Below are 13,302 nucleotides of genomic sequence, written 5' to 3'. Positions count from 1 at the left end.
GCTCATCCTCAAACAGATCTTTTGCAGTTCACACTCGTACTTGTGCTCAGTCATGTCCGACTCTTTGCCACCCTTTGGACTCTAGCCCAACAGGCTCCTCTGTCCATGGGATTTTCCAGGCAAGAACCCTGGAGTGGGTTGCCATTTCCTCCTCCAGGGGATGTTCCCAATCCAGGGATCGAACATGCATCTCCTGTGTCTCCTGCACTGCAGGTGGATTCTTTACCTGCTCAGTCATCGGAAAGCTCTAGGGTAGGAGGAAGGTTGTCGTAAAAAGTTAGCATCCTATAGTTGGAAAGAAAAAAGAAAAAGCCTCCAAAAACAAGAAAATAAAAAGAGGAGTTACCCAGATGAGGCAGCACCCAGCAAACCCCCGTGGTGAGTCAGCCTGGGGAGGCCCAGCCCCTTGGAGGGAGCCTGGTTAAGGATCAGCTCAGTTCAGGGCAGGGCTGTGTGTGCTGCTGCTTCTCATCCCAGGACCAAGTCTGAGCAGCAACCTCCCTCCCTCAGCTGCTTGAACTTTTTTTTTGTTCTCTGAGGCTGGAAAGAAGTGTCACATTTTGCTCCCTCCCAAGCCCACGCCCCCACCTCTCCCAGGGACTGTGTGCCGTGTGGAGGGGGTGTCTGTAACTACAGGAGGAACTTTTGCAGCCCTCTCATCCTCACGCTATGAAGTTCTTCGGGAAGCCCAGGAGCCAGACAGCAGCTTTTCTGCCTCTCTGCCTGCTCTTTTTGAGGAGCCTGAGCCCAGGACACAGTCACCTTTACAGCAACCGCTATGCTGGGTGAGTGGAGCGACTTTCATGCCCTGCACAGCTTGGACTCAGATCAGGGGAGGGTGCTGGTTTGGTCCTAAGCGAGCCTCACTTGTTCTGGTCTGCTGTCTCTGTGTGAATCTGTGTGCTTTCCTGGCCACCTAATCTTAAATGTCCGTGCAGTCCCAGGCTCTCTGGAGAGAATGTGCTGGGCACACGTCTAGTTTCTCATACTCTTTATGATGTGCCAACCTGAGCCGTGGACCAGTGTTGATTGGGATTCTGTCTTTAGAATCACTGTGGCCAGTGTGTGCAGTATTGGTGTATGCTCGGCCGCGGGGATGCTGTGCCACATGAACTGCAACCTGAAAACTAAAGCTTCCCCTTGAGTGTATGCAGGAGCAGTGGGTGGAAATTCACCAGTGATTAATTTAAGAATCGAGTGTGACTTTTTTTCTCTTGAGTGTTTGTTAGCCTACAGTGTGGTTATTAGAAAGATTTTCAAATCTGAGCAATGGAAATGAGTCAACTCAAAATAAGCTGAATAAACGTAGCCAACTGCAAAATTATGGGTGTTTTTCTGAAGGGAGAAACCTAGAGGGGAAACACTGTGTGCGTTTTTCCCCTTCTGTGGGTTAGCATGCTTTGTTTGCCTTCAATGAGGAGGCGCGGGGCTGCGTGTGAACCGTGTGGGACTGCGCATGTCTTATCCTGAAGGCTTACTGTGAAATATACAGCATACAGCGTGTGCTTCGCTTGAATTTGCAGGGGGTCGTTCTCTGAATCTGGAAATGCTGGCATTCCTGCATTTTAGGGTTGGGAGAACGTTAAATAGCTCCTCTAATTCAGTTCCTTTCTACAGAGAAGGAAAAACTAGAGTCTTAAATCTTTCTAAATAGTCTAGGAGTGCTCTGTGAGGACCAGTAGAGGAAAGTTTTCATATCAACCTGGATGAAGGCCAGGTCTTAAAGCAGTTGTTCTTTCTAGGAATTATGTAGAGAAGAATTTGTAAGTATGACCCTAGAAAAGAGAGTTGTTTCTCTTTTTCTCCTGAAGAATCTGGGCACAGCTATAGAGTTCCCTCTGAATACGTTGCTTACAGAGGAAATTTTGTAAAATGTGCCCTCAGTTTAAGGAGATGCAGGATGATGGAGAGGGGGGTGTTGGTGGAGATGAGGACTATAGATAGTAACATAATCCCCAAAATGTCCACCCTGGTATTCCTGGGAGTATTCGGAGTTTACATCTGAGAGCTGCTTTTCTGTCTCCTGGACATACACCGTCCAGGCTTTACATCTTGTCCTTGGTGGTCGCTGCCCTTGGAGACCTGGGTATGGAAGCTGTGTTTAGTGACTGATGGTGCCGGCTAAGATGTGGAGGAGTTTGCTGTGACTCTTTAATGGATGTTAGTTACGTGATAAATACATATCAGATTTAGATGTGCCCGTGTGACATAGGACCTCGCTCCTCCACTCAGCTGTGGCTCAGTCCATAATGACTTCGGTGTGACCCTCGTCAAAGACAAGTGAGCAGGTCAGCTTAGCAGAGCAGGTGTGCCCACTTCGCTAAGCACCACTTAGCAGAGGAAAGGAAGCCAAAGGTGGTGGCCTTTCTTAGAGAACTTGGAATCTTTCAGGACGAAGTTGCACTATCTTTTCTGTTGTTCTGCAAAGAAAGTAATTGCCATTTTCTCTCTGGCTGCTCCATAATAAGTTAGTCCCAAATGTATAAATTAGAGGTGTCTGGAAGTTGGAAGGAAAAGATGAAACAATGAGACACGGAAGGGAGCCTTCCCTGTCCATCACAGGAGAGCTTCTCCTTTATCCAGAGATGTCTTTGAGCACACTCACCATTGAAAATGGGGGTTTTTGCCTTCCCTTCATTTGATACATGTAATTCTCTCACCACCAAAGACAGAAATGCTGCGTAGGTTTGGGATTCTGTTGCTTTACTTCCCCAGGAAATGCTTTCTGCCAGTCTAGCTAGAACCAGGTAAAATAACATGAGAGAATGGTATTGAACATTATTATTGCTTCTCATCCGAAGTTATTCTAAACCACCTCATTTTTGTCCCTTAAGTAATCTATTTAGGTATTATTGGTAGTAATTATGAAGCAGCACTATTTCTTGCAGTTTTGTAAAAAAAAAAAAAAAAGCAATTTTTTTTGTGAGTCTTGGTTGAATTTGATAATATATGATCATCATTTGCAGGACTCTGAGCATGAAAAAAAACAATACACAGGGCAGACCAGTGTGCTTCTTAAGAGCAGCTAATGAGCCTAGGCTTTCTACACAAACTAGTAACAGTCGTGTGGTGTGGTCGTATAATAAGATGCTTGAAAAATGGCAAATTTAAGCATGTTGGAAAAAAAAGTGTAGGGAGACTATAAGGAAAATCTGACATAAACAAATACCTTTTCAGGTAACTATCAAATTACTTACAAAGCAGATTTAAAAATATGTAGAAAAGGGATGAAGCCAAGTGTGGAAAATAACTTGACATCAAATAACATTTATTGGTACTCTGTTGGCAGGTTTTAAGAGCTATGATACAGGTCAAACATTTTGGTGATTAAAAAATATATCAGTCAGTGGATGAGACTGCAACTCAAGCTGACATCACTCTGTGTTCTCTCCTTTTCCCTAATCCCTTCATATCCCTGGAAGCAGACTTGGTTATTTATTAGACTGTGATATTGAGGGCAAAAAATAAGAATCTCCTGCATGACATGAAATTAGGGTAGTTTTTTTTAGTGATGGTAAAAGAGAGCTCTAAGCCAATGACACAATAAATTCTGGTGATACTGTAGAAGCAAAGTGGCTATGATATTTTGCTGAACTGCCTATTCAGTTCTGCCTTCACGTATAATGTTTATCAGTCCTGAAGTTCAACGGCCTGCCTGTCAGTTTCTGCTTTCCCACTCCTAGTAGCTCTGTTACCTTAAGGTAAATTCCTTAACCTCTCTGAGCCTCAGTTTCTTCATCTGAGACACTGAGATAATATTCCCTGCCAAGTTGTCATGAGAATTAAAAGCAACAGCCTGAGTATTGCATGGTTTTTGGCACTTAGCTTTTTTAACACCATGTCAACTACTTACTAATACTTACCAGTACTTAATATAAAACATTGATAAAAAATATTACTTTCTCAATTAGCCTAACGAGCGTTTTGGTATCCTCATTTCACAGAGAGGTTCAATTGAGGGACAAAAGGGCAATCCAAGTTCACAGCTCACCCACAGCGGGGATTCTAACCCAGCTCTGCCTAACTCAATAAACTGCACTTCTCACTGTGCCAATCCAGGGATAGAAAAGAATGATTTTCTCAGAAAAACTGAAGACTTCACCTTGTTGAGAGAACTGATAATAGGATGATGAAAGAAAGGAGCAGATTATGTGGGTAAAATTGGAAGTTGACCCTTGGTGGTCTTCTCTAAGGTGGTAAATTGTTCATAGAAAAGCAGGCAGAGACCATATGAGAGAAGGAACTTTAGATTGTCACCAAAATAAGTAGCACAGAAAGTGGCTGTGGATGTGCACTCGATGCCTTCAGGATGACTGCAGCACCTACTTGTGCCAAGAGCACCAGAGCCAAAGCCGTCTGATAGCTTGCAGCTTAGCAAAGACAGCAGCCCCGCAGGTAGCACTGGGAGGCACAGTGTTTGAGTCCATTGTGGGATAGCAGCCTACTGTGGGGTTGAAGAGAAAGCTCAGTGCACCAAGGAGGAGGGAGAAATCCTTCCCCTCTTCTGGTCACCCAGCCTTGGGTGCCTGGGCTGGGGTAGAGAGAGAGCACGACTTCCACCACCAGAGCCACGACGGGGGACTGAACACTGGTGTAAGGTCTACATAGGTGTGTGCAGGCTGGTCATAGCCCACTAGCCAGCTGGTGTGTTCTGATGAGCCAGCTTCCATGCTGCATTCGTCCTCCCATCCCTGCCCCTCCCCCTCCCATCCCCCACCTATACGGACACTCGGTTATTGGTCAAGTTGACCAGTCATCCTTTGGAGTGGAATATCAAGATCCAAGAATTAGACTTGAAGAAAATGAGATTTTTTAAGGCGTTTGGTCCTTAAAATCCTGTGAGCAGAGAGGCCCCAAATTGGGATGTGAAATATTGCAGAGAAGTAGAGGCTTGGGGGAATAGATTTGACTTCAAGGATGTCATCCTTGTTCTCCATCTTAGCTCTGTAGGTAGTCCCCTCCATTGCTCAAAGCAGCTTTTAAGTCTATTACCTTTCTGATGGTGGGGGTGGTGATGGTGTTCAGTTGCTAAGTCATATCCAACTCTTTGAGACCCCATGGACTGCAGCATACCAGGCTCCCCTGTCCTTCACCATCTCCCAGAGTTTGCTCAAACTCATGTTCATTGAGTCGGTGATGCTATCTAACCATTGCATCCTCTGCCATGCTCTTCTCCTTTTGCCTTCAATCTTTTCCAGCATCAGGGTCTTTTCCAGTGAGTCGGCTCTTCACCTCAGGTGGCCAAAGAATTGCAGCTTCAGTTTCATTGGTGGCTTCGTAGCAATGCTCTGAACTTTCGGAAACCTAGGGCTAGAATTCAAGCAATCCAGTTGCTCATGAATCTGAGAGTTATCTTCTATGTTGGTGGTTAAAGTTCTTTTCAGATGGGTTGACCTCACTTGCCATGGACTGGCCCTGTCTGTACGTACTGTTCTGGGGTTGTAACTGCCAGTGCTCCTCTTCCAGTCTGAGAAGGGTCCTGATTTGGGTGGAAAATTGTGGGTTCTGCCTTTTATTCTTCACTGTGTCTGTTTCCTTGATGAGTTTTACTCTAGGTTTCCAACTACCTTCTTATTTCATTTCCGAAGAGCAAGTCTATCTCTAGTTCCTTCCATTCCAAAATATCCTATTTGTCCTCTCTCTTATAATAGCTACCAGCCATGTTTACGATGTCTTTATCTCAGCCTGGATAAAGGTAACTTTCTGCTAACTGATCTCCCTGCCTATAGTCCTTCCTGTACTGATGACCTCACTAAATAAGACTTCTGTTGTGTTACTTTCTTGCTCAAAGATCTACTTTGGCCACCTATTGCCAAATACATCAAATCCAATCTCTGCCAGTCTCTCAAGGCCTCTATTTATCAGATGCTCCAGTTCCTCTGCCTCTATTTCACTCTGCTCAGTCCTAACACTCCTCTGTAATAAGAATAGAGAGCTTCAGCCTTGCTTATCCTGAACAAGAAAGGCAGGCAAGCCCCGCTCATAATAAGGGCCGAAAGCAAGAAGGAGCCATTGCAGATCATGAATAATGGATTAAAATGTGTGTGATAGAGACTTCCCTTGCAGTCCAGTAGTTAAGACTTTGCCTTCCAATGTAGGAGGTGCAGGTTCAGTCCCTGGTGGGGAAACTATGCTCCCACATGCCTCGCGGTCAAAAAACCAAAACACAAAACAGAAGCAATATTGTAACAAATTGAATAGAGTTTAAAAATGGTCCACATCAAAAATTATTTTTAAATGTATGGGAAAGATATAGATTTGGGGCATCAGGTGTTAGGAAGGATGTATGGTGGGCTCTAAGGTTGCTTTGAAACTTTGTCCCCACAGGTTGGCATGTGATTAATGGAATGGTTCTCTGGAAGTTCCTTTTAGCCCTTGACCCTGGTTAGTGGGAGGCTATTTTTGGTTTCCTTAGGCAGTAGCACAGAGTGCAGCACCCACTTGTGGATTGTTTAGCAGCTCATTACACTAAAAGTTTTCTTCCCTGCCCAGTGTTGTGTACTGGGGCTGCCAGCTTTGCTTCTGAAGGACATCGATGCTGCGACCCCTACTCCTGACCTGAACTGGCAGGTCGATGGTACTTCGTGGGGATCAGCATTCCTCCTGCCAGAGAGCTAGTGGGAGGAGGAGCATTTCCTGCGCTTCTGGACTGCTTTTCCAGGGGAGCCCAATCTGATGACGGAGCTTTTATTTTATGGCGCCAGGATACCTTCTGGGTAATGCCATTAAGCCTAATCACTTCCACCCCGTGAAAAGCAGTGAAGGATGTTAATGTTTCATAACTTCACAGCTTAGATTGTGCAGGCTACAAAAGCATTGTGTTTTCTGTCTTTATAAATGGAATTACTGAATGGAAAATAAAAACTCTTGATGGCTTGTTTTACAGTCTTCATTACGATCAATTGGTAGATAACTCGTATGTAGGATTAGCATTTGCTTTGCCAAATAAATGCTTTTCCAGTCTGCCTTCTGGGTATTAACTTCTTTATGATAAAGCAGCATGTGAAGCTTTAGGATCTTATTCTGGGTAGTATAGTAAATTTCCTTAAGAATTAGTTTTCTTATTAAAGGTTGAAGCAAACTTCTATCTGGTTTTCTTCAACAGAAGTACCATCTTTGTTCTTTTTTCTCAGTATACTTTGAAAATAGTAAAAACGTTTTCTTAATATCTGTGTTCTTAAGAATATTGTTAGGTTGTCTTGTTTTTCTTTCTCTTTTTTGCTAGAATAAAGAACCAAAAATGCAATGGCTTAAACAAGAAACTTATTTCTCTCTCATGTGAAAAATCCAAAACCAGTATGTTTGATGGTGACAGAGATTCAGGGGTATGTCTGTGCTATACCTCTGCTGTGCTCAACACTCAACTCCCAGATGTGTCAGGAAGGAGTCGTCCAGCCTGCAGGAAAGTGGAAAGGGACGGTCTCTCCTCTTTCCTTTTAAAATCACAGCCCAGAAGTTCAAATATCACTCACTACTGGCTAGAATCAATCATATGCCCTTAGCTGCAAGAACCCTAGAATGTCATCTAGGGTGATGAACAGTAGTTCATCGTTATGGCTGAGCTGGCTCTCTATGTAAGAGAATGGTGCTCACAAGGTGTGTGTGTGTTAGTCGTTCAGTCATGTCTGATGCTTTGCGACCCCATGGACTGTATATAGCCCAAGAGGCTCCTCTTGTCCATGGAATTCCCTAGGCAAGAATACTGGATTGGGTTGCCATTTCCCAGAGCGGCTTGTCATTTCCTTCTCCAGGGGATCTTCCCAAACCAGGGATTGAACCCGGGTCTCCTGTATTGCAGCGGGTCTCTGGGATTACAGGCAGGTCCTTTATCAACTGAGCCATCAGGTAAGTCCCTTTAGCTGCAAGGGAGGCTACGAACTAATGGCCAGATATGTGATATAACTAGCAATCGGCCTCAGTAGTCACTCTGTTATTAAATAAATGCCCACCCTACCCCGCCATTCTCCCTTCCACTTGGTTCTCCTGAAGAAATAATCCATCCAAATGAGCATTCAGGATTTTGCACTTCAAGGTCATTTGGAAGTGTGCATGTTTATTCTGTATATGATCTTTTTAAAGTCAGAGTGTCAGAACTGAAGGAGACCAAAAAACAAACAAACAAAAAACATAGCCCAATCCTTTTATTTAATATATATAAGGAAGCAGAACTCCAGAAAGGTAAAGGGATTTTCAGGGCTGGTGGTGGAGTTGGAACTAAAATCCAGGTCAGCCAACTTCACAGCATTTTTTTTTTTTTTGTACAGTTGACAACACTGTCTTTGAATCCAGAAAACTTCTCTCTCTTTTCTATTCCCTAGAGTAGCTGGGAATGAAGTAAAGTGAGTTGGCAAGGCTGAAACATGTTTAATGAGGGAGGATTTTCATTTCATTTCTATAAATATTTGTTGGGAATCGCCCTCTGCTAGTCTGGGATGACAGAGATAAAAGAACGGTATATGTGCACAGCATAATGAGCACTCAGGCAAGAAAACAAGCAATTCCAACTCTGCAATCATGGTGCCCTCAGAGAGAACTCTTGGAGTTGGGTAAGTGCAAGAGAGGGTCACTTAATGTAGGCTGAAGGGTGGAGAGAGGTCAAAGAAGCTTCTTGATTGTAAGATGGGTCTTAAAAAACAGAAATTTGAGTGGATTATTAAATATGCAAGGTAGTTTTCTTTCAAATGGTTGGTACTCAGAGGATATGACCCTGACCTTGGTCATAAAGAAGAGGTAGAAATCAGGTTAAGGTTTTCCAGATACAGGGAGTATATTGAATGCACAAAGAACTACAGGTAAGAGAACTTGTTAAGTCTAGAAAATTAAGTGTAGCTAAAATGAAAGGCTTCAAAGTCATGAATCACTTTATGCCCCATAATATGAAGCTGTTTTCTCCTGAAGGTGATTGGGTGTTGACGAAGACTTTTCAGCAGGGAATTTACATAGATTTTCTTGAAGAAAGTTCCCTCTGCCATCATTGAGAAGGGGAGGCTTGAGGGCTGAAGATTTGGGGGCAAGAAGACTGGGATGTTATGGTGACCATGGTAATACCCAGAAGAGCCTGGCTTCTGGTAATAACAATTGAAGGAAAAGGAGGGAGACCAACTTGAAAAGTATTTAGGAGGTAGAATTTTCACAATTGGGTAAGCCAAAGGGGAGAAGCAAGAGGAAGTAGTATAAGGTGATTCTCAGGATTGGTTAGCAGGACTGAGCACTTAGCAGAGAAGGTTAGTACTTTCTCAGATATGTATGGTTTGAGGTTCCTATAAAGTGCCCAGTTGGATAAAAGAGAAAGTAGTGAAAGTGTTAATCCCTCAGTGTGTCCAACTCTGTAAGACCCCATGGACTGTAGCTCACTAGGCTCCTCTGTCCATGAAATTCCCCAGGCAAGAACACTGGAGTGGTAGCCATTCCCTCCTCCGGGGTCTTCCCAACCCACGTAAGGAACCCGGGTCTTCTGCATTGCAGGCAGATTCTTAACTGTGAGGGCCACCAGGGAAGCCTCAATTTGATGGATGGGTCTAAAAGCACAATGAAAAGATCTAAACTGACATAGATTCCAGTAACTGATGTGTAAGGAATTTTTTAACCTTGAATGTACCATGAAACACCCAGGAAGTATTCATTATGTGAGAAGAACAATGGGGGAAAACCAGAGAAGAAAGAAGTAGAAAGGCCTACAGAGAGAATAAGAAACCCAAGAAATATTAGTTAAAGGAAAATAAGAGATTCAAGAAGGAAGAGGTCAGTCACATCAAGTACTGCAGAATAGTATCCATTGGTTTGTCCATTAAGGAAATCATATTTGTCATCAAATGATTTTGGTGGAAAAACGAGTGAAAACCAGAGCATGGTAGGTTGGGGAATGAATGGGAGGTGAGCAAGTTAGCAGTGAGTGTAGACCATAATTTCAAGAAGCTTATCCATGATGGGGTGGAAAGAGAGGTCAACGACTAGAGTTGAAGAAGAGTTTTAATTATTTAGCTTTTACTTCTTAGGGAAGAGATGGCCATATTTTATGCCAGGTGGCAGGAATGAAAAGAGAAAACAAGACTACAGATAAGAGGGAGAGGGGGAAGGATGGAGTTGGGTCTCTGAAGACACAATGCTAGCAGGGCTCTCATCTCTCTTTAAAGTAGGTGGAGAGGTCGTAGTCCTAGAAGAGACCATAGACAGAAAACCTGATGAAAGGAGAGATGATTTACATATAGACTGCTTTCATGTCCTAGCTGTTGTAAAAAGTGCTGCAACGAACATTGGGGTACATGCGTCTCTCTCAATTATGGTTTTCTCAGGGTATATGCCCAGTAATGGGGTTGTTGGGTCATATGGTAGTTCTATTCCTAGATTTTAAGGAATCTTCATACTGTTCTCCGTAGTGGCTGTATCAATTTACATTCCCACCAACAGTGCAAGAGTACTCCCTTTTCTCCACAGGGGAAATTTGCTGTGTGACACAGGGAGCTAGCTCGATACCATGCTCTGTGACGACCTAGAGGAGTAAGATGGGGAAGGAGATGGGAGAGGGCTTCGGGAGGGAGGGGGCGTATGTATACCTGTGGCTGACTTATGCTGATGTATGGCAGAAACCAACATAATATTGTAAAGCAGTTATCCTCCAATTTAAAAAAAAAAAGAGAGATTTAGATTTAAAGTGTTCCTCAGAGAGATGAGTTGAACCCTAAGAAGAACCACCAGGTATTACTGAGAGTCCAGCTCTTGGTAGAGATGTTTGTAAAGGAACCATGATCCAGCCCCATCATTTTCTTGAAGATCATCCTAGGTTTCCTCATGTTATCTAAATCTTGCCACTGTGGACCCTCCTCATTCAGTCTATCACAGTTTAATGAAAGGGTGAGGCTACATCTTTAAACAAGCTGTTAGGAAGCTGTAAAGCAAGTCAGGAAGGTTAATGTCAGAAATCTCCCCATCCGTCCTCCACTCTTCTTTTCTCTGTACCTGCAAGATGGGCTTCTGCAGCTGTGTCCAGCTCCCTTTCCCAGCAGGTGAATTGGGGGAAGGAGAGAAAGACGGGGGTCTGGGGTCTATCTTCCCCATCCCTCCTTTCTGCTTTCATTGCCACAGTTCTGACAGTAGTTGCCAGCCTCCATGGTTATATAAGGTTCCTGCTAGACAGCCTCTCCTCTAAGGGCCAGGTCATCCTGCCCTCCAGGAGAATAATTTCCTTTCTTCCTTTGTCCCTTCCTTCAGACCCAAGAATCTCTAACCTCTTAGGTTAGTGAGGAACCAAGCTGGAATTGAAAGCAGAAAGAATACGTGTTTAACTCTGGAGATTTGTGTGAGAGCAACTTCTGGAGCTCAAAATGTAAGAGGGCAGAAATGATTTAGCAATGGAAGAGCGGATAAAGTAAAGGCTGCCACTAATATGTATTTCTCTAGCATTGAACGAAATGATAAAGTGCTTTATAAATCAAAATCTATTATAAAGCACTATATTTATTAGGTAAATGGTTATGTTTAATCTTAGTTAGAAAGGCTCTTGTGTAGATGTATCCTATTACAAAATTGATTACCTTTCCATTACCTTCTATCTTCCTGGGGCTTTAAAATACCCCTGAAAATGGATCTTCTTAATCAAATAAATATGGGGCTTCCATGGTGGCTTAGATGGTAAGGCGTCTGCCTGCAATGCAGGAGACCCAGGTTCGATCCTTGGGTCAGGAAGATCCCCTGGAGAAGGGAATGGCAACCTACTCCAGTACTCTTGCCTGAAAAATTCTATGGACAGAGGAGCCTGGTGGCTATAGTCCATGGGGTCGCAAAGAGTCAGACATGACTGAGCAACTTCACTTTAATCAAATAAATGGGCCTCTCTCTGCCTCCTCCCATCAGTTACCTGAGAACAGGAGGTATTGTCTCCTCTTCCATCTTTCCAGACCTTCCATCCTCCCCCATTTCACAACATTTACTCATCAAGAACCAAGAGTACTGATGGATGATGACTTATCATTCCTTATCCCCAGGTAAGATTGCTATTGTTATTGTTCAGTCCCTCAGTCATGTTGGACTCTCTGTGACCCCATGGACTGCAGCAGGTTGCAAGGTTTCTCTGGCTTCACTGTCTCTCTGAGTTTGCTCAAACTCATGTCCATTGAGTCGATAATGCCATCCAACCATCTCATCCCTTGCCGCCCCCTTCTCTTCCTTCCCTCAATCTTTTCCATTGTTAGGAATGTGTAACCAAGTAAGGTTAGGAATTGTCAAAGGAGATAACAGTAGCCCCTGCATCTTGAGGAAAAGTGAAGTCGCTCAGTCATGTCCGATTCTTTGTGACTCCATGGACTGTAGCCTACCAGGCTCCTCCATCCATGGGATTTTTCAGGCAAGAGTACTGGAGTGGGGTGCCATTTCCTTCTCCAGGGCATCTTCCCAACTCAGGGATTGAACCCTGGTCTCTCGCATTGCAGGCAGATGCTTTAACCTCTGAGCTACCAGGGAAGCCCACATCTTGATGCCTTATGTTTTAATCCAACAATCTAAACTGGAAAAAAAGAAAAAAAAAAACAAATGAAAATTCAAGTATATTAGGTCAACCCACCCTCTTTGTGCTCTTTCATGACTTGTTTTTTAATTTTTTAAACACTGCTGCTGCTGCTAAGTTGCATCAGTCATGTCTGACTCTGCAACCCCGTAGACAGCAGCCCACCAGGCTCCCCCGTCCATGGGATTCTCCAGGCAAGTACACTGGAGTGGGTTGCCATTTCCTTCTCCAATGCATGAAAATGAAAAGCGAAAGGGAAGTTGCTCAGTAGTGTCCGACTCTGTCCATGGGAGTTTCCAGGCAAGAATACTGGAGTAGGGTGCCATTGCACCCATATATCATAAAATACACATATCATTTATTTGAATAGCATTTCAGCCTTAGATTACTAACCACTGAAAGATGAAACTTCATAAGATCACACATCTTATCCTCAGGTGAGAATTCTGGTCTCTTTTTGCACTTACAGACTTTGTAGCCATTGCGTTTGGGACCTCATTTACCATACTTTCACTTCCCCATCTACCTTTTAGATGGTTCAGTTCTTATCAGACTAATACATGGAATCACCTAAGTTTCTACTAAGTTCCTTTTGGTGATTTTTGTGAATGTAATGAGGTTACAAAGCTTGTCATGAGATGGTTGGGGTCCTATTTACAGTCTATAAATCATGTTTCCATGGAACACATGTAATGTGTGTATGATTATGTGTTAGCAATATATTTGGCATCAAACTTAACTACGCATATGGAAGGTTTGAGACATTTGAGACAAGTCTGTGTAGCACAGTGTTTGGAGTAGGT

At 43.5% G+C, this 13,302-nt stretch overlaps 1 protein-coding gene across 1 annotated transcript in view; it reads left to right on the top strand.

The window, feature by feature from the left end:
• The first annotated feature begins 435 nt into the window (after nt 1-435).
• CPA6 (carboxypeptidase A6) overlaps nt 436-13,302 on the top strand; it is a 312,714-nt gene continuing 299,847 nt past the window's right edge. The window contains exon 1 of the mRNA XM_069600201.1: nt 436-785. Within this exon, the coding sequence (XP_069456302.1) occupies nt 670-785 (116 nt within the window). The 5' untranslated portion in view covers nt 436-669. The remainder of the gene's footprint in view (nt 786-13,302) is intronic.

The sequence above is a fragment of the Ovis canadensis genome, chromosome 9 (genome assembly GCF_042477335.2).
Source record: "Ovis canadensis isolate MfBH-ARS-UI-01 breed Bighorn chromosome 9, ARS-UI_OviCan_v2, whole genome shotgun sequence".
NCBI lineage: Eukaryota > Metazoa > Chordata > Mammalia > Artiodactyla > Bovidae > Ovis > Ovis canadensis.
This window is presented reverse-complemented; position numbering and strand designations above follow the sequence as displayed.